The sequence below is a fragment of the Poeciliopsis prolifica genome, unplaced genomic scaffold (assembly GCF_027474105.1).
Source record: "Poeciliopsis prolifica strain line A6 unplaced genomic scaffold, Auburn_PproV2 SCAFFOLD167, whole genome shotgun sequence".
Classification (NCBI taxonomy): Eukaryota; Metazoa; Chordata; class Actinopteri; order Cyprinodontiformes; family Poeciliidae; genus Poeciliopsis; species Poeciliopsis prolifica.
Genome location: NW_026562542.1, coordinates 37,990 through 61,045, shown reverse-complemented (window position 1 = coordinate 61,045; position 23,056 = coordinate 37,990). Strand labels below are relative to the sequence as shown.

General features: G+C 35.5%; 1 protein-coding gene across 1 annotated transcript in view; it reads right to left on the bottom strand.

Annotated features, from left to right (window-relative positions):
- LOC129356360 (transmembrane protein 132C-like) overlaps positions 1-22,759 on the bottom strand; it is a gene marked incomplete at its 5' end in the record, with an annotated part of 107,861 nt that extends 85,102 nt beyond the window's left edge. Inside the window, 1 exon segment of the mRNA XM_055025953.1 lies at positions 21,828-22,759. Within this exon segment, the coding sequence (XP_054881928.1) occupies positions 21,828-22,759 (932 nt within the window).
- Between the last annotated feature and the right edge of the window lie 297 nt (positions 22,760-23,056).

Here is a 23,056-nt window from a genome sequence, read left to right as displayed (position 1 = left end):
TAGAAATCGAAATTTTGTTGTTATAGGACTTGGGAGTGCCCAAATTAAAACCTGTGGTGTCACCAGCAATGATCTGCGGACAAGAGATATCCTCAAAATAAGCCATAATTTCCATTGAAGAAATCACTTATTTTACTTCAGTTCTTTATTTTGTTTGAGAAGTTTAAAAACAAGTGCACCCTCTATGAGGCTGTGAGAAAAACTCTTGGTGAAACACTGGTTCAACTGAGTTCGACACTGTGTAATCGTATATATCTCAGAGTTCATACAATAAAATAAAAGAAGAAAAAAAACTGTACTGAATGTTTTTGCAACTTCTCCTCCCTTAATGTTAATGCACACCCTCTAATTTATCTGGAGGCTGTTCAGTAAAGCTGCGTTAAATTGGCTTAGCTCTGAATTTTAACCTTTTGAAATGCTAACTTCACTTTGGAAAAAGAAGAGTGAGGAGAAATCCATCACTGGCAAAGATCAATATCTGTATTATCAAGACAAAGAGGAGATTGGTCTGTTTTGAGAATATCAGAGTTGAGTAGAGTTTAAATGTTCTTCTGAAAAGGGACAGGTGTAATAAAAGGGATTTTTCCTAAGCGTTACTTAGTTATACCTGAAGTGGATTGATTTCAGTTCTTTTAAATTTGATCGATGCCGACTGTCACCAAACAAGAGACACAATTACAATCAGGTGGCCATACAAGCCACTGTACTTTACAACAAAATGCTTTGACAATTTACTTTGGAACTACTCGGAGAGAAAAATTATTGATAGTTACACGCATTCTTGGCATTGTTTGATGCTTCAAAAGAACAATTTAGTGTCTCATCTATGGTAAGAATAAACATCTCTCTCACATTGTTTATCTTCTCATTGGCAGGGAGAATGACTGACATGTGGAGCTGAGATCCAAGTACTGGAAAATCCTTGGCATCGTTTAAAAAAAGAAGAGATATAAAGCAAATGTCAGAGGGAGAACAGTTGACTTCAAAGGGAAACAAAGTTGGGCAATGTGACTTGTCATCTCACGACATTGACAAATTCATGATAGGTCAAGAGCAAATCCCATATCCTGGAGAGCCTAAGGGAAGATTTATGTTAACATGGCTGCATAAACTCAGCCTTTGATCGTGTCCAAAAAAGAAAAAAAAAAAAGAGATCAGCAAATGTTACTAAACTTCATAAGATGAATAAGTTTTAGTTCTAAGAATGTCCTCATTTCCCTTCGAAGAAATATCAAACTAGAATATAAGTAACGTCTTAAAAATGTTTAAAGTGCTGATGTATTTTTGTTCAAACTTATACATTTCAAGTCACCTGAAAAAGAAAACCTGTACCTTCAATAAATGAATGATTATTACTTGCCTTTAAAGTTATTTAAAAGCCAAGATACTGTGCAGAGAATTATTACTCCAAAACATTGAAATCAGGGGATCCAATCATTTCTATGGCCACACTTGTGTACAATCCTCCACCTGGGCATGCAGACTGCTTCTACAAACATTTGTAAAAATAACGTAAAAAATAATCGCTGCTCTCAGGAGGCCACTGAATTTCATTATGGTACAATGACAAACTGCCATCTGCGCAAAAAGTATGGTGGTGAAATTGCTTCACTTCTAAATATTAATCACTACTTGTTGGTTTAATATAACAAAGTGGATGGGATTGGAGATAACAGCCACTTATCCATGAAGGGCATATAAAACCCCAGCGGATCGAGGCCAAAAGAGTAGAAATGAGGTTACTAACTCTGTCAAGAGTCAGATGTTAAAAACCTTCAGCCTTCTTACAAGATTCTGATTAGCTGAATTGGTTAGATTTCCAGGGAGATGTTAATTGTACCTGAGCTTTACTTCAGCAAGTCCAATACAAACATCAAGCTCATTGATGCAAAGCACCCTGCCACTGGACACTAGATCAGTGGAGAAGAGCCTCTTTAGTGACACCCACAGTTTCATCATAAGTGTCTGGAGATATGCATCACGTGCACAAATGGATGAATTGATTTTCATCAGTTTAATAAAGGTGGTTGCATGTATTCTACTCAGCTGCAGCAAAATGTTTATATTATATACAAGAACAATGAGCAGATTTCAGAAAGATTTGGCAACACACTGCTAGCATTTTGTAAGGAGGGCTGGGAGAGGATAGAATGGCAAGATTTCATTAAGAGAGATTCTCAGCAATCACCTTGAGCAAAGTTGCTAAAAATTCAATTCAATTACAAATGTTCCATTGAGATTATTTTGAAATCCCTAAAATGTTTCTTGAACAACTGCATCATCACTGTCAATGCTAGTGGAAAGAATTAAGAAAATGTATTTCTTTGTTTTTGCAAGCAGATAGAAATAAAGTGTCACACTACTAGCAAATGATGAAATTATCTTAAAGTTTTGTAGAATGTGGCATTTATTAATTTTTATGGATGGACTATGAAGAGAAAACAAATAAGATGGAAAGTATTGGATACTGCTGGGAATCCTTGGAATTCAGTGTTAACCCAAACATGGCAAAAAGACTGAAACTTAAATCTTTGCAACTAAATGTAACTTGAATGTTCCACAGTCTATGTTGAAATCTATATAAGTTGTTCTCTGTAAAGTTAAATAAAGCCAGGGTTCTGCTCAATTCTTGTGTTGCTTTAATTGTCACCAAACCACATACACAAAGCTGAACTGGCTATTTATTTATTCATTACACTTTTGAAAACTTTAAATATTGTAATGCTATGTAAATCTATTCATTATTGGGGAAAAACAAGATTTGTTCCCCAATAATCTTTAACAAATTCTTATGCAAGATCAAGTGTCTTATTTGGCATGTTATTTTTTTTTTCAGGGTCAAAATATACTTGATCCAAAATCTACATAATTTACATCAAATCCCCCCAAAATTACTGCAATTATGAATAAAAATGGGTGATATATTGGCTTGGATATTAGAGCCATCTCCGTGTGTACTGAGTGTGTACTTAAAGCAAAGCCAAGGGAATGATGACACCAAGGGGTGTGACGGTGCAATATCCAATGCAGCATAAAGAGAGTCACCTCCAGTACATCACAGCTTGACTCTCATTACAATGTGATATTCCAAATGTAAAATTCAAGAACATTACTAGTCTGGTGCGCAGACATGTTGGATATTTCAATCCTCAATTGAGTCACTGGATTTGTGGATCAAGCACAGGATTTTAGATGAGAACTCATTTGAAAACTATGTCATGATGGTTTTTCGCTCTTATTTTTCTTGTTTAGTGAGAATGCATGCCAATCAGGGTGGCAAAAACTTCCAATTTCCAATTTGCTTTAATGCTGGATTTTAGGAACCAGCTACTACTGCTGCTGTAGATTACAGTTGAAGGAATGAGGTCATGTTGTATCAGACAGAATCCTGATCCCTATGGCTGCTATTTGAAAGGAAGCCTAGCCAGTTAAATGCAGGATACAAACACACAGTCAGTGCTTCCAGTAAACCTACTTGACACAAGGTTGGATCCAGGGGATAAAAATTAGACTTTGCATTTGCTCTGTGGGTTTGGATGGATGATCCTGGACTGATCCAATATTTGGAGGGATGCAGAAGAGGCTATGCAGTATAATCTCAGGATATAGCAGGTCAGATTATTGCAAGTTGGTAAACCTTATGTAGAACGGGTTACACAGATTAACTCTGATGCTGCTGTTGGTGATTAATTTGTCACAATTTGTACAGTTTCTGTATTGCTCTAAATTGCACATTTACCTCAAAAAAGTTTTAAAATCCATTTTGTTTTCATGTAGAAAATTTTAGGAGAAGCAAAACTTGTAAGCAACAAGGCAATTTATACACAAACTTTATAAATTGGTTTGTACAGCAACTTTTTCCATTGGACCGGTTGATAAATGCACTTTCTGGAGCTTTAACACAAGTACCAATTTACAACATCTTTTTTGATTGGCTTTATGAAATTTATATCACGATAAGTGTGCCCAAATTATATGATTTAAAAATTATTTCTTTCCACCTTTTGAAACTGACTCTTTGCATATATATTTGCCAGTGCCTAAAAGGGATGTTTTGCATGCAAAAACCAAACTTGCAAATATTTTCCAAATATTTTGCATGCATTTATGTTTGCATATATATATAGATGTGCATATATCTATGCATGTATGTATATAAGCGTAAAGAAAACCAAGCAAAATGTGTCTCTACTTGATAATTGTCAGTTCATTTGCTTCACTCTCAGAGAAATAAAACATTTATGCATCAAATAGAGTAACAACATATTAACCATAACTGCTGTGTTTATATAAATTATACTCATCTAAAACCATTATTTAAACAATTAGTCTTTGTAACTAAAGCTTTTTAATCACAGTCTTTACAAATGGCTGACTATTCGTTATACCCTCTAATTAGATCATAAATTGTATGAGCACATTGCTATGCCAGGTTTGACACATACAAACAAAAACATTAATGGACTAATGATGTGGTCGGCATAAACAGTCAGAGCTAAAGCAGTTGAGAAGAGACTAATTGCTTTCTTGTACCTTATTCCCAAACTCACAGAGGTGTTAAAGCTGCCATTGTGTGGTCAGGTTATCAGGAATTGAAAAATAGATAATACGTTTTCTAGCCTCACCAAGGATGACGGCAGTCATTGTACATGATGAAATAGATAGCTGGCTAGGTACTGAACTCACAGTACTATGAGAGTCTAAATGTCACTTGTTGAACTTGGCAGTATTGTGACATTTCTGTGTTGCTCCGGGAGGGTGGCAAGTTGATTGCAGGAGTAGCAAAAGTGAGAATAAAAATCATGCCCACCATGCAAATCCTACAATTCCCAACTAAAAGTTGACATTATTGTGACATTGAACATTTCACAAACATCAGATAATTGGCTCCGTGACAGAAAAAGCACACATCAAAATAAATAAATTCCATCCTGATTTCATGTACTCTTTCTGCCGGGAAGAAAATAAGCATATAATGCAGTTTATTCTATTGGGTAATAGAAGGTGAAATTGCTCTTACATCAATTCAAGCCTGATCGGGCATGTCAACCATTGTAGAAGATCAGTATGAACTTCATTATTTGGACCAATGCGCTTACTTCAATAGTTACTCTCAGCAGACTTCACATCATATAGGAGACAGGGAAAAGCTAGCAGTGAGGTTTGCCAAGTGCAAATTTGTTTGTGCTAAAATTGTCGGTATTTGAGTAAATAGGTGTGGACAGAAAGGAAGACGTGTTCTCTCTCAGCGCTTGTTTTATTTTTATTTTTTTTCAGTTTGTTTTCAGATAGCGGTATCAGCTGTGTAAGCAAAATAATCTAAATTGAAATCATGTATGGATTTACGGACCAAATGTTTCTCAGAAGGTTTTTCAAAATGATGCTTTTTCACTTTTGTACAAACAACAACAGGATTTGTAAAGTTCTGTTTCGCACTCTTGTTGATAAGAAGAAAAGTATTTTCCTCATCACATCTTTCCCAAACTCATCTTTAAATTCTTAGGTGAAGTAGATACACAACGGAGAAAAAGAAAAAAATTGCGTTGTTGTAAAACTGTAGAAAATAGAAAAAAGTAAACATTATATTACTAGAAATTTCAAAGAAATTCTAAGTATTTTCACCTATTTCATGAAATGAAGCCTGCTAAGAGTCTTTATTCAATACTCATCCAAGAACTGAAGTTCAAATGGCAATGACTGTACGGCATCTTACTAAAATAAAGCTGGATTCAGTCCAGCAGAATGTAGTTAAGATAATATCGTTGATGGACTATGTCTCCATTGCCATGAATAAAGCTGTTGCTTAACTGGAGAGGTCCTTCAGTAGCAGATTGCTGCATCCTTGTGCACAAAGAAGCATTATGGTGGATCCTTTCTTGTGGATTATAGAAAAAATATATTTAAGTTTACAGTGAAATGTTTGAGTGATTTTATGTTACTCTATGAAACAAACTTTTTACTTTGATTTTGATCGACTGTTGAGATGCAATGAGAGACTGAATGACAAAATGTTCTCTATCTTTTGTGTATGTCTCCAACATATTAGTTCAAAGCACATTGGCAATGAAGATAAAAGCTGAAACTTCAACATTTGTTTACTTGGTTTCTTTGTGGGGTTTTTTGTATGACAGAAGTGGAATAAATGTTAATTTCTAAAGGTTTTTATACATGTCAAACATTGGTGCTATTAACATTGGCTGACAATGCAGAAAACAGATTCTTATCAATTTAATTCAAAGCATAACTTAGTAACTATACAAAATCTAGCTCATCAACTGTTCTTTAAAACATATTTCACCAGAATAATGAGAGTTCATTCCCAGCTACGACCTATTATTATTTTGTCACAGCCTTGAAGAACAATAACTTTAGTACGGAAAATAACTTTGGCTTTTCAAGCAGTCTTAAAAGCCAGCATCCAGTGTGTTCTAGTGTGGATCAAATTAAAGGCAGAGAAAGAAAAGTAATATTGTGTTACTGGAATAAAAACTGACTACCTCAAAGAAGTCATAGTGTTCAACCTTGACTTAACCCCTCAGAGAAGATTTTCCATTTCTTAAAGTTTTAGATCTGGTCGTGAAGTTAAAATAAACTATGTAGAAAGAATTACTGTTTGGACAAACATGTCACACTTCCCAGACGACATTAAAATAAACTTAATGACATCTTTTTGTGTAAACAACCGTGCAGACAACATTATCCTTGCAAAACAGTTTCATCATGCACTGTTCATGGTGTTCATTTCAGAGGACGTGCTTGACATTACTGAATCCCAAGCTAGAACGTAATTTAAATAAGATCCAAGCTTTACACACAAGCTGACAGCAGACATGGAACGTTTCTCTGACTCTCTTTCTGTCTCTCTGAGTCAACAGGTAGATAAAATTCACAATTCAAGGTTCAATTCAAATTGCAGCAATTTGCAGTATGCTAGTCTCGCATCATAGTCTCCCACTTTACATTGACCTTTGCTGAATCTTTTAACGAAACACTGCAAAGAAGAATATGATACAAAATTCTACGCTTTTTACGCAGCTGCTTTCAAAGTTAAATTTAAATTCCGCAAAATAAATATTTGCCCATAGTATGAGTTCTGTGACTTTCTCGCCGCTGTACACTTGTCAGTGCTTACGAGCGTGAGAGGTGTTCTTCCACTTTGTTGTGTAAATAAGCTGCCACTTCTCCGGCAATTTAAATGACTCCATGGCACACTGTAATTGTCAGGAGAGATGAGAATCAAACAAACAAATCTCACAACTGATTGTTTCCACAGCTGTTCAAGATTTCCAGCAACCCCGTCTTTCTCCTTCTCTGACTTTTTTCCACAAATAATCATTTTGCATACATGATTTTTTAAGATTTTCTGCAGGAGCCAGACTCAAATATCTTAGATAAATAAAAATGATGGTGGCAATAAACTTAGGTTTGTTCCTTGGATTTCAATATCCAGAAGACAACAAAGACAATCAAACAAAAATTTTCCATGGATACAAAACAGATATATATATATAGAGAGAGAGAGAGAGAGAGAGAGAGTAAGGTGTAACTACAACTGATATGTGCAAAGATAAAATTAATGTATAATACATACATCCTTCACAACTGTGGTGTACAAAAAATATACAACTGCAACATATTCATTCCATAATAATTTCCCTCTCCCTCTGTAATTCTTTACACCTATATGCCTCTGCTGTTTCTTTGCCAGTTTTTATATGCAAACTTATACTACTATGCTCATTTCATCTCCTAAAGACTTTTGATCAAGCAGTGCAATATCACCAAATTTGCTGGTGGATGAACAGCAAATTCATCCACCAGTCAAACATCTGACCCAGCTGACCCAAAATAGCATAAATAAGAGAAAGTGTTTTGTATCCATGGAAAAAGAAAGTATCATCATAAGAGGTATTTTATTTCTGTTTTTATCAAGCACAATACCAGCTATTATCTGTCATTCTTTCTAACCTTTTTATTGTAAAAAAAGCTTTGTTCCTCCATTTCTACTCAGTTCTAACTCACTCAAATTAAGCACAATTTTCTAAATTAAAAATATAGCCATCTCTATAAATTTAACAAAATAAGACCAATTTGGACAAAAGCTTTATAGCTCATGTTAAATTTGCTTTCCTAAGGTGCTTGATAACATTGCAACTGACTAACTTTCTTCTCTACTATATGTTAGCAGTTCTTATCAACCAGCACCATGCCCCCAGCATTGCTCTCACTTCACAGGGCTACCAATACCTCAACTGCCGGTGGATGTTTACACTGATCCCTTTATAAGAAGAATTCCCTTTGGGATGTTCTCTCTGCGTGCGTGTGTGCGTGTGTGGGTGTGTAAAGCTCCCTTGAGCCACAACACAGTCTGTCTGCATCAAGCTGTGGGGAGTGACAATGGTGGGTCTGTTCTCCCTGGCAGCAGTAAAACGCTGTTTGCCAGCGAAGGGGAGACCACTGATCATTTAGACCTGAACTGACCTTATCAGGGGGCAAAAATGTAAAAACAACTATGAAATGGCTTGGATCAAAGTTCATTTGTCTTATTGGAGAGTTGATTTTACTACAAAATGCTTAGCCTCTACAAGTGAAAAGCTGGTAAAGTCATTTCTTAAGACTTACATATTTCTTACAGTGAAAGGTGGTTCAAAAAGGTATCAGCTGAATTTGCAATGGTTACATAATCATTTGAAACTTTCTATTGTACAATTATTTGTTGATTGGTGTCGGCCTGTCAAAAACGTTCTTCATAAACAAACAGAAATTGGTGGTTGTAGAATTACCAAATGTGGAATGGTTGAAAGAATACCCATTTTGTGAGGGATTGTATTTTATTAGGTGTTAACTATTTCTATAGCTACATCTATGTCCACATTTAATGTGAAGGGACTTTTTTGTTACTTTCCTGTTGCCACTTATTTTCCTAATACCTTTTCTCTGGGATTACATAGTTGAATTTCATAATGGTTTTCTTTTTACATCTAATTTTCTCCCACACAAATATTTATAATTTTTTTATGAAAAGAAGAAAAAACTACAAATATTTGGAAAAAAGTACAACAAACAGGTAAGAAAAAAGAAAAGAGAGAGAGGAACAGCTTGCTTCCTGAACGTGTCAAAACTGAAGAAATTCTCTTTCAGTTCAGCACAAAGCAGATATTATTTAATCATAAACTCAAACCCACCCTGCAATCATACTTTTGGGGAACTATTTTGAGTGATAAACACTGATGTGTCACCTCCAATTTGTTAAGTAGTTCTCAGCAGCACTTACAAAAAATAAAAAACAATAATCATTATTATTTTTTCTGTAAAAAGACATGTTATGCTTGAAAAAGTCCATTATCAAGCAAATTAAAGAATATTAGCAGCACGCTGACATCTCAAATGGCCAATATGTCAGCCAGTATTTTAGTCCTTTTTTGCTTCCTGTTGCACATCACTCTACATCTCTTTCAAGCCCTTGACAAAAACCAGCAGGAAGAAAATAGCTAAGACAAGGCTATGATTTTTTTGACACATTAATTAGTAGAATACTTGCATTAAACAACATCAAAAGATGTTTGTTCCATGTTTTAGCTATGTTCTTAGGGTTTTTTTTTTTTTTTACCAATGTGTGTCAAAATGTGCACGTCTCCTGGAGTCACAATAATATCTGAAACGTTCTTTTCACTCACACTTGCGAGTGATAAAAAAATAATTTAAAATTACCAAAAAAACTTAGAGATTACCTTCTCAAATGTTATTTAAAATTTGTCTCCTACATTTGTTCGAATAAATCTGTGGGTGAATCACCAAGCACAAGAAGTTCAAAGATGTTTTGGTATCAGACAGTGTTTCAATTATTTTGTGTTGAGCCTATTTGAAAAGTACTGGTATAGGGGGTTAGTGAAACAGGTGAGCTTGACACACACACATATATATATATATATATATATATATATATATATATATATATATATATATAAACAGAAATTACTGATTAAACTACAACCTAAGACACTCAAATCATTACATTCTATTCCATTTAAAACATGAAACATACTTATTCTGGCTTGATCAGTTCTGACTCTTGAATGAAAAAAAAAAGTCTGCTCTGAGCTTCTTCAATTGGATTCTAACAGTCCCTCCAGCGTAAAGCTTTTTCTTTAAGAGTGAGATGCATAAACCATCAGTTAATATAAACATGGAGAATTAATCTATTTGAGGAGTAGGCCTGAAAATTCACTGCAGTGCCTTTCATGATTTTCATGAATTTGTAAGCAGCTACTCAAATAGAAGAATAACGTCAGAAAAATGAAATGCAGCTTGTTTGTGTCAGCAACTTGCTTTGTGTATTTTGCGCCAATTTGTATATCACAAAAAGCAAGATAAGGAGAAAGAAAGGGGACCTTAAGGGGCGCATAGCAAGGATAAATGGAGAAAACTCAAATGAAACAATCACATGTCCTCTAGTAATTGTCATCCACACTTAATACGTTTGTACTGATTAACAGAAATGTGGAAAACCATATGAAAAAAGAGGTGGCAGACAATGAAGGATTTGTAATCTTGGTGTGAGCTTACACATCAACTGGATGTATAACATAATCTTGTTTAAAAAAAAAAAAAAAATATATATATATATATATATATATATATATATATATATATATATATATATACACACACACACACAAGTTTGGATAACTTGGATATATGATTGTATGATTGTATAAGTTGTAGATATTTGAAATATTAAAATAGAAAGGAGCAAAGAGATGGTGACAGTCACAAAATTCTGAGGAATTTATTGTTTCAACTCAGATTGAAAAGGCCAGCAGGCATCTCTTTAACTGCTTCACATGCATTTTCCAGGTATGAATTGGAGGTGTGTGGTAAGATGCTTCATTACAGCCATATAACATTTTGTACCCTCAATGAAATAGGTTTCTGATTCTAATGGCACGGTCCTACTCATACTACCATCACCATGTCTCTGAGCTCTGAACATTGTCTACGTCCAGGTCCTCTAGGTAGGTTGTAGTCATGGAATAAGACAGAATTGGAAGATAATGAGTTCCTGGTAGGTTCACCTTGATGATTCAACAGGTTGAAGGTCATTCAAACACAGGTTTATATTTTATTAATGCAACCCATCTATTCTAATGCAAGATGCAACACTGATCCAATGAAGTCATTGAAAAAATTAGGGTATCATCTCCACATATCCATTTGGTTGAGCAATAAATGAATAAAAACAAAAGAATCATAAAACAAGACAATCACCACAAGAGTAACATACTCGATTGTCTCGATTGGGCTGATGTGAATTACACTTGAACCTAATGCACACATGCACTGCTCAGGGCAGGAGGGAATTATGCTAAGTAAACATACTTGATGACATGTTAGAATTTGGTTTCGTCATGTTTAGAACTAAATAGTTTGCACTTTTACACACAGACAAATCTGGCAAGACAGGGAACAGCAGGAGAACAGCTTAAATCCATTAGAAGCAGGCAGCCAATCACTTCAGATTTTTGAATTTATAGCTGAAAAGTCTTGTCAGCAGGCAGGTTAGCCATAACCTGCCAGCTTTAATCTAATCAAATACAGCAGAGGACAAATAGACCTAACTTAATTTCACTTACTCAAAGAATCTCCAACAATCTTTTTTTCTTTGAGTTTTGTCTCTTGAGCTTCAGACTCACGTTGCCACTTGCCATTTTGAAGTTATTCGTAGCTTATTCTTTCTTGTAATAATTAATATATGATTCATTAAAATTTTAAAAGTGGGTATTCTTCTATCATTTTTAAACCTGTCATTCTCCCACCCCCTTTTTTATATCCTTTACCCAGTGCTCTGACTGGAGAAAAAAGGAAGTACAGAGATCATATGAATCTGTATGCAGATACAAACAGATCACAGCCATCGATAGACACTGACACACACACAGTTGTGAGCCCCCCTGAGCAGCTTGAGGCTTATCCACCCACAGTGTTAGTAGCCCTGTAGGATGATAAAGGCTTGGTTCCAAAGTATCAGCTTATATCTTTAGATCAATGGCTGACCCACTACCCAGCTGAACCCACAAAGACCAACACTACACAACTTAAAGGCCAGTGAAAGGCACTGTTCAAAACAACATGCTGAATTTTGCATGGGTCTAATGATTCCCCCCATATTCCCTTTCTGTCATTTTGTCAGTCCTTTTCTGTTGCTCTCTCTGGATTTTTGCCTTTGGATTTTTTCCCTTTTCACTGCTGTATGCGCAACAACTAGGCTTGTGCATGTGAAAGTAAGCTGACCTGTTTAAAGTGCATCAAAGACTTGGTTTGATATACTTTTTCATCCATTCATAAACTATTATGAGTAAAACCAAAAAGTCAGAATATGCTTTGTGTTCTCTGGACATCAATAAAAACTTTGAACATTTTACCAAATGCATTGGTTATAGGCAACAAGCTAAGGCTTGTCTCTTCTTTAGAGAAGGCTTAGGAAAGTTAGGGAGTGTTTGTTTGTATTTTTAATTCTTGACCATTTTCCCACAAAATGTTTGTGGATGTGATCATTTTGGATACGATGTTTGAAAATTAAGCGTGTGGTGTCCAAATTGCTAAATTATAAAACATTCCTTCCACTGGAACATAAAGGCCAAGGCCAATTCCAGAGAAACATAACCCCACAGCCCTGCAACAATTTTCAAAGTTGACATATTGCAATGAGGCAAGTGCCGTTCTCCTGGCAACTTCCAGACTGGACCGTTCATCACTCCAAAAAACACTTTTCCACTGGTCTGAAGCTTTACATCACTGCATTCAACACTTTGCACAACACTTAGAGATTTAACATTTGAATAAAGGTGTTCAGTGATGGAAAGCACTTTGCATGCCGCGCTTGAGGTAATCTGAAGGTTACACAAAGTTTAGGAGTCTTCAGCTATTGGCTCTGCAGAAAGTTAGTGACCTGTATGTTGGTGACTACCTCCCTCAGCATTTGATGGCCCTGCTGTGATTTTAAAAGGCTGAAATTTATCTATCCATTTCCAACTTCTTTTGACCAAATTCTTAAGAAGAAAATAAAATAAATTAACACAAATACACTTGAATACTTTTCTCAAGAAAGAGATTCCCAATTGTGAGGGAAAAACCACAGCCCATTGGTGAGAGTCACCTACTCTCATCTTCATCTTTTCAAAAATGGAGGTCAAAGGTGAAAGAGTTCAGAACAATAACACCCATGAATAGGAAATATGAAGCCCTGGGATTAATGAACAAGACTACGTCTTGAGACGATATCTGGACACAGAATCAAAGTCCAGGGGGAGAATAGACATATTTTAAGTTGCACAGGGAGCAAGTTTGCTTTTGTTTTTTATGTTCTCCAATAAATCAGATGATTTTCAAGTATACAGTAAGCCTGCATATAATACATTCTACACATTTGAAGCTAACTAATAAATAAGTAAATGAAGAACCATAAAGTGGGATTTAATGGAGTGAGTGAATGAGAGACAGAACATCAAATTTCAGAAAGAAAATAATGGTATTGCATTTTTGAAAAACTGGAAATGTCTTTGAATTTATGCTAAAAAGCACGACTATAGAGACTGGGAATAAGAATTTGGTGGAAGCGTATTTTATTTTAATAAAACAAGCCTCTGTCATAAAAAAATTATTTATTCCAGAGCTTAATGTAGAGTTTAGTTTAAGATAAATATGAGGTATTTTTTATGAGGTGGATTAAATATGAACATGATGTCATAAACTATTAATTATCCACAGTCTGTGAACATCCCTAGTTTGAACATCCCCAGTTAATGAGTCAAATTCACCTTTTAACAAGAGAAATGTGGATCTCAGTCAGAAATGTGGTAAATTTGATTTATGAACATTATTCACTCAAAAAGTCTACAAAAAATCTACACCAGTTGATTTTCAAAACAATTTTTATGAGATAAAGTTCACAGTCCTTAAATCCATTCCTTTTGATAAGCTGATATGAGAATTTTCTATGTTCTTTGATAAATTGTACGTTTCATGCTCATTTTAGTGATATACGAATTTTCTATGTTCTTTGATAAATTGTCTCATTTTATACATTTTCAACAAATTTTAAGAAGTTGAGTGCTGTATGTTGATTGAATCAAGGAATGCTCATGGCCTCTGGAGCCCATGGACCACGGGGGGTCCAGACATGTACCACAGGAGGCCAAGTGGAACTTGTTCTGTATGTTGATTGAATTGGGCAGGGAAGTAACATTCTGATTGGCTAAGCCGTCTGGAAGAGGGGAAATGGCCATTCCCTTCTTTCATTCGAGGTTGTTTTGGTAATGAGTATAAAAAGCAGAAAAGTCCCATTGTTGAGTTAGAGTCAAAGTAGCGTCGGAGTAGAGTATGGACGCCCAATTACGTGTTGCTGCAGCTCTTCCCTGAACTGTCGACTCTCCGGTTCACTGTGTCACGGTAAGAGCGGATTGAAAGAATCTAAGCATTGCGTATTGTTTGTTGTGTGAATGAATTTGCTGTAATCTGTGGCAGAATAAAAGGACACATTTATTCTAGCAGAACAGCGTCTTGTCATTATTTATCACCGATCACCCCCAATCCTGCTTAAAATTTCACAAAACATAAGCAAGTCTGAATTATTTCATGACTTAAGTTTGTTATGGTTCTGAACAAGTCACTGAAGATATAGTAACTTTTCTGTATTAGGAACTTTACATCCTCAGTGGATGTGTTTTATATATATATATATATATATATATATATTATATATATATATATATACTTCCGATGATAAGGGAATGACAAAGACAACAGCATATACAGAGAAGGAAAGGTTATGAACCAACTAGGGGAGAGACAGCAAAAAGAGCAGCAGATAAAATACAAAAAAAAGTACAGATAACCAGAGAATGAAAATGGAAAAGAGACATACCCATCTCAGGCGACCTTTAACAAAGAACTGGATCACAGTCGAGAGTGGCAAGATGAATATAATACACTGTAGGAAACATTTTTATTTCAACATTTTCTTCTGTTGATATTTTATCCAACAATGCCAAAAACAGCAAGCAGGTCATGTACAGGACCTGTAAACCTGAAACCTGCTCAGAATTTGAAAGACGAGGACTTGATATCATCTTACAATGTCCAAATATGACCAGTCTTTCTGGATCTATTAAGATTTCTGCCTTGCTAATCTGCTATGCCCAAAATAAAATAACTTACTTTTGACTGGCACAGTTTGAAAAATCTCATACTTCTACCTTTACACTCTCACATTTTAGAAATTCATTTGCATTCATTAGCAATTTTTCCCCCTGAGGGGTTTAGCGGAAATATGTTGGATTGTTTAGTCAAAATTACAGTACAGCTAGGGCAATTTATCTTTTGAAAAGCCTGTTAATTTGTTGAGGAGAAAATAGTGGTTTAATTTGCATGTTGAATAAGGAGTAGCTTGAGAATCTTTAAGCAACCTGTTACACCACTCTCTCTTTACCTAATGAGGCAGGGAATTACTGATTCCTTAGGGAGACTTTAACATGACAAACACAGCGTGACTTTTAGCTGGTTCAGGGCAACTCTACAGATTAATGTATGTGTGTGTGTGTCCGTGTACGTGTATCTGCAAGTACAAAATGTAGATTTAAAGATTCCTCACTGTCTACTTGTTATCAGGGACTGGGACTAAAAACCTGCAATTAAATGTAAAATAACTGCATAATATTTGTTTAGATAAGATCCAGGCAATGAAAGTGGCCAATACAGACGTCCCATGATATTAGGTAATTTGACTATGAAACCAAGATAGAAGATAAATAAATAAATAAGGAAAAAAAGAAAGAAATAAAACCACTAAGGTGAGAGGCTTAAGGTACCAATTTCTTCTTTACTTTTCCCTTACAGAGGGCTTGAGGCAGTGTTTGCAAAAGCATGTCTCTAAAATTACCAACATAATTTAACTTTGTCGAATGAAAACTTTACTTTAAATTGTACTTTACTTTATATTTACTTTATATTGATAAACGTGCTTTTCCTATAACCTTGCAAATGAAGCAATTTAAAAAATCTTGACAACTGGTGGCCTTTACAGTGTGATAAATATGTCACAAAAAAAAAAAAAAAACTCTGTACACTGAATTAAAGTGTTAATGTGGCAAGTATCCAACTACTTTGTGACTAATGTCTGCAGTAATTGTGTTGTTTTGGAGACATCATTTTAGGTGACAGATTGTCAGTGAAACATTTAGGATCTCAATCTCCTCTTTCCTTGTAAGAGCTTTCCTCAACTTCACGCCATAATGTGAAGTCTGCATGACTTCACATTATGGCGTACTTTGTGCTACATGAAAATTGAGCAGATTGTAGCACAGAAGTACAAGGGAAGCAAAACAAAGAGTTTGAAGTAATTACAATAATTATTAATGAACACCACTGTGTTTAACCCCTCAAGTGAATTTTAATTCAATGCATCATATTCAACATGTAAAAATGTATTAATGCTTGAATATAAAAGCCTTCTTGAGACTGTTGAAAGTTTGTCCAGAAATGATAATCTCGGGATGTCATCCCAAAATAAAACCCCAAGAGGGAAGTCCGGCTGCACTAAACTTTATAAAAAGGGATTAACTCACAATATAAAGATTAAAGATTGACATACACACAAACAAATAAAACACAAACAATTCTGACTAATTGTATTAAGTTAGTGTAAAGCTTTACTTAAATCTGCAGCAAGTATAAAGGCAGGTACTTTAAAAAAGTACCAGCCTGAGACTCTCCCACATAGCTAAAAAGTTTTTGCAAACACTACATAAGTAATTATTATTTCTAAAAGCTTTCTGACCTCTTTCAATGTTTTCCTTAATCCATTACATCCTTTTCACAATTTTATCCAGTCATTTACAGTCCATTACCTTGAATTTTCACTTTGTTTGTTTGCTAATTAAGTCTGACTAATGAATAATTCAGATGTAAAAATGTGTCTAAACTGGAGATATAAACTCCCTTCTCCCCCAATCAGTTACATCTGCTTTGGGATGAAAAAAAAAAACATTTGGGTACCAGAACTAAAGTGGGAGTCAATGTAATTTTTGGATTGTTCAAAAAAATAAAATAACCAAAAAAGCAAAACAACAGATGCAATTTGAAAGTTTCAGGGGCTCAAGTACAATAGCTGATATAGCAAGCACTTTTACGAAGTTGCTTTTGGTCACAGATTGCAAATGTTATATTTAAATATAAAAAAAAAAATACTTATCACAAGCGACCAGACTGTCACTTTGGTCTGTCTCCACTAGTGTAAATAAACAACACCAGTGGGCCAAAGCTTAAATTTGAGCTTAATATTAACAAAGAGAATGAAGAAAGTCACTTAATAATTTATTAAGCTTTAAAGTTTAAAATATTATGTAAGTAGAATCGACTGTTTTGGAATTGAATCGGAAGACTACATTAAAAGTGAAATAAAATATTGTATCACTCACTTAGCTCACATACCTTAAAGTGTAACATTTATTTTAGATTTTAGAATAAAAGTGACAGCAAAAAACAGCAAAATGTAAGACACTACTATCCTTTTTCTACCCTACTCACATTTTTCCAGAACAAAAGGAACTGCTGATACAGGAAGTTTCATACTAGTCATATGTCCATTCATTTTAATTGACATTTTGCATCTATGTTAGAAGGAAATTATTTCTAGTAATTTTCTACTGCCTGTAAATAGCTTATTGTGGTTACATGACTAATAAATAACATCCACCAGTGGAACATCGCTTGGAGTTCTCCAGGATCAGTCATAATTTGCAATACTTTAGAATAAAAAACTGGTGTTAACCAAAATGAGAGTGAAAGTAAAGTAACTGATTCATTATAAATGCCTTTTTTTTAGAGTAATACATATGCTTCAGGAAATAATATCCACTCGAATAAAATTATATATTAAATATCTTAATTTATAAAAATACTTAATATACATAAATTGACAATATTATATGGCAAAAACCTCCGCAGCGATAAACTCATCGCAGCAAAGGGCTGTAGCCTCACAATATAGCATCTCACAGTCACAAGCCACCTTAGTGATCTGTAAGATGACACTCCATTGCAAAGTCATGGAGTGTGTGCTTAGTATTTTAAGCAATATAACCCATAAATGTAATGTTTTTGGTTGAATAATCAGTTGCTTGTTTTGCAAACAGACATGTCAAAGCTTGAATCTCCTTAAAACGAATAATAAAGACGATGTGGATGTATGTGACTCAATAGGAAAACTATGAAATAAATCACAATTACCATGCTCCATTTGTTTTGTTTGACTTTTCTCTCTATTATTTGAAAATTGATGTGCCGAGCCTGAATTAATTGCAGTGACCCAAAAATCTTCTCGCATTTTTCAATTTTGTGTTCCTGCTGTTCTTATCCTGCCAGTGGCAGGAAATTGAACCCTTTAGGACACATTGACAGATTTCTCTATTTATTCAATCTGTCTAACGGAGCAAATTTCAAGAAAGCTTGCTGGAGTGCAAGGATGCACATGTTTATCTTTTCTAAAAACCTCTCCACCATATGAACCATAATGAAGAAAATGTGCCTTAGTGGTGAATAGTGTTCTCAGAAAATGTACACGTTATGATGAACACTGTAGAAGAAAGAGGGGCAAAACTGCTTTCATCCCTATGACTCATTCATATTTTGCCATAATCACAAAACCTTCATAGATTTTATTGGAATGATTGATACATTTTTTCCCAAAATGTTTTAAATATAAAATATGAAAAATTGTGACATTCATATACATTCGTCATACTTTACTCCGGTACTCCCGAACAAAATCCAGTGCAACCAAGTGCTTTCACTAAGATTATAAAGCATATGGCAGCCTTAGGGCAGCCTATGTCAGTGAAGCAGCCAGATAGTTCAGTCCTTGGTGAGTCTGAAGGAGCTCCAGAGAAACAAAGCTCAAATAATGGTCAATATAAAACAGTTTAGTGCTTCGATGGTCTTTATAAAATAATGGTAATTGGGGGTGATTTGCATTGATGGGAACAAGAAAGTTTCTCAAATGGAGTTAAATAAAGGACATCCTTGGTACAAAACATACTTCAGAGGGTGCAAATGACTTGAAAAATAGTTTAATTCAAAGCATATTATTTTGTCAGCATGGAACATGAGTTAAAATTCAGTTAAAAAATCTGTGTCAGGACTTAGAAATTGAAAGAAAAAATTTACGCTTTTCAGAGGAACTGTTTGTGCTTGCTTTTATGTACAGAATGTACCACTCTCAAAACAGTAAACCCAGAAAACTGATTCATTGCATAAATGACTCTTGATTTCAACTGCATACAATTTGTAGCTCTTGCATCATGGTTGAAGTTTTGCAGTATGAAGAAAAGGAACACTAGACTGCAATATTCTGTCCAATGTGTAGTTATTCAATGATTAACCCACAATCAGGGAAGTTCAATTTTGAAGAAAAACTCTACTGATACCATCTGACAGCAGCATTGGTATGAATAAAGGCTATAAAAAGAAATGCTTATATTCTTTTGTCACAAGTTAAACAAGTACATGAAAGATAGAGAATGGATAAGACATGGAATGAAGATAGTGGGGAAGGAAGAGAGTGATCCATAAATAGTTAATGAAGCCTGAGCAGCTGAGAGAAGCACACCAAAGCTACTTAAACTAATCTGACCACAAACACAGCCACACTACAGCAAAAGCAAACATTGGCTGACAGTGTGCAAATACATGCAATGAAAGGAGGAGGAATAACATCACTGCTTAACAACACAGAATCAAAAACAGCACAGACACTCACTCCTCTGTGAACCACCTCTTGTTATGCTGAGTAAGAATATACATCATCATGGAAATATGATGAGCTTTAAAATGTATGCGATTAAAAATATAGGATCAGGGAAAACGTACCTATACCCCCTGCTTTTGTCACTGAATGTGAAGGCAACACATGGCAAAACCAGCAAGAAATCATCAATCATCAATCTTCTTACAAACTTTGGTTCCATAGCCTCAAAGCAGTGCAAAGTTGCATGGGTTTTCAAACACTTTGATATCTGAGCATTTGGTTACTAATGAGATATTTCTGATGAATTTTAAGCTGTTGCTCTCCCAGCGGAAAAAACAAAAAAAAGTTCTAAAAACGAATGGTGCAAAGAGGAACTGAAGGCAAAATATCGCCTTGAAAGTTTCCATTTGCACTCACGCTGATAAATGTGACAAACACACAGTGGGAGCACTAATACTTCATGGGAGTTCATCATCGTTGGTGTGAGACAAAAACCAATGAGGCTTTTTGGCAGATTTCCTGCTCACCCAAGGTTGACAAATTGCCAAAGCCCTCTGTTGCAGCTTCACTTCGACGCTGCTAACTGATTCATCTGCCATGACTTAGATTGCAGGAAGGAGGATAGCCAAGCGGAAATGCATGTTCCTTATACCTTAATTTGCATCAAACAACATGGAGCAATTAAAGTCACTTTGAATAGTAATTTGGTGCAGAGTAGGCTCAATGTGTCATACTTTGTTGCACCTCTCTTTAGTCAAATAAGACAAAAAAGGTTCCAAATGTGCTATTTAGAAAATTAGTGCATATGACAAGAACAAGAGTATAAAAGAGGAATCACTAAGATGTAATTAAAGTGTTATCCAAGCAAACAAATTACAGATACTCAAATATGTGGCTTGGATTATTTTAACCATTCATAATGTGATCAACAATGAATGACTGGGGAAGTTGTTATGAAGTCAAACTATCTCAGTAAGATATTGATTCACTAAAATTTTCTCTTAAATGGTGCATATTAAGAGACAGTTAATCTCCTGCGATGTGAAATTCTTAAAAAAATGTGGTCTCAAATATCGTTTAATTAAGTCTTATTTACTGCTGCACAAGATTCAGTGTCAGCCAGAAGTTTGAAACCAATCTTCATTTGTGTGAATGTGATGTTAAACTTGGAATTTTAAAAAAGCTTTTAAAGAGTTCTTTCTCCAGGATGCAATAATAATATAAAATATAACTTCAGTGCATTTTAAAAACTACAATAGAGAGTATAAATTAGAATTTATTGAGGAAGAATTTCTTGCTGAAGGCATGGTGGCTCTGTTGTAGTTTTACATTTAACCCAATCGCTAACGTTTGGCCATGAGCCTGGTATGTTCATGCACTTACTAGAAAGTGCATGAACGGTAAACAATCCCAGGGAGAAATCAAAGTCAACAGGAGAAGTCCCAGACGAAGCACTGAAAGAAGATGAAAATTGGACGAAATCATGTAGGAACGCAATAACCAGCCTATCTTTTGAGCATCATCCAAACTGTCTGAATAGGATTGAGATCTGAGCTCTTCCAGATTAAGCTTTAATCTATTCCAAAACCACTAGGGATAAAATGAATCCAGACACAAGCCATCATATTCCATTTGAGTTTTCAGTCTTCATTTTAGGTTGTGTTGAACCAGACCTACAGTATTTACAGTCTATAACCCTGGTTTTCTAATATCTTTTGCATGTTGCTTTTGAAAAAGATTAAATTAAATTGATCAAGAAAGAAGTACAATAATTATAATGTAGGAAGAACTTTTTAGTTGTGAATGCTAAGAAACAAAAAAGTTGTTCCCAAAGCATTTTCAGAAAACCAGAACTATAAATGAATCATCTATTCTGCTTAAACTTAAAGAACAATCTGTTATAGGAAATGAAATAATAAAAAACAGCCACACAACCTTCAAAAGTGTAATTGCTTGAAAAAAGAAAATGCAGATTCAACATTTTGTCTAACACAATCTTAAGAGTATATTTAGGAATTTAACTCACCTGAGGGTGAAAATTTGCACTGATGAAAGTGTGGACAAGGCCAGAAAAGTGGAGACCGTCTCTCTCTGTCTTATGGGTTTAGAGGGGGCCATCACCACAAAGTTATTGTCCAACTTCAGCTCAGATAATGGCTGCAACAGTCTGACGCTCCCAATGCGCTGCATAGGTGTATGCCCTGCAAAGTAGCCCAAAGGCCTCTGCTGTTCAGGGTGAACCGGGCTGCCCTTTCTGGAGTCCTCTGAGCTGCAGTCTCCACTGTCCGTGGTTTGAATTATGTAGTAGAGCTCCACAGGAGTACCCTGAGCCTGCTCTGAGACCCGCTGCCTGCCGGGCCTCACAGTTGGAGGGCTGAACCAGCTGGCCAGAGGTTCCAGCTCAGCAACACAAATCCCTAGCTCACCTTTTAGTCTACAAGTACCTCGCACCTCTTGGGTCTCATGAAAAGCAAACATCCGGACGCAAGGTAACTTGTGGACGGTGCTGTAATCATCCCAGTCCCTCCCTGCAATGTAGAACAACACTTGAACCTTTGGCCAACTGGGATGAATCTGCTCACTGATGATGTATGTGTGCACCTTCCAGTTGAACGTAAACAGAGGCGAAGAGGTTGCCGATGTTGGCGCTGTTGATAAAGTGAGGGATGGTGCATTAAATGGGCCTGGCAGTATTTGTAGCATCTCCAGAGGAACAGGTTGCTGGACAGAGAGTGGCCCGTAGCTAGCATTGACAAAGGGCATCTGCCGAGCTTGATGGATAAAGAAGGACTCTGTTCGAGCTTGGAGGCTGGAGTTCCTCATTATGTCCTGGTTTGCCTCCAGTAAGAAGAATGCTGACTCAGCATTGAGGATCTGGTAGCTGACCGGTAGATACATTGGCGTGGGGCCATATCTCTGCAGGCCATCCAGAATAACCTTGCAGTCCATCACTGAAAAAAGAAAAAAAGAAAATGAAAATCACTTTTCAACAAGTTTTGGCAAACCTAAAACTGATCATTGTACTTTTATTAGTAAGACCTATGAGTCTAGAAATCTCATGGCGTAATATTCTGCATGTAATTTTAACTGGTGAAGTGTTAGCTATTATGGAGACAACGAAAATATGACACTAAGCTCGACAGTGAGTTGTTAAAAACACGTGTTTTTCCCGGAAACCAAATCCTTTGGTTGTAATATTCAAATGATGAAATTATTAGTATGGTAATAAATAGATATTTAGAAATTGTTTAATCT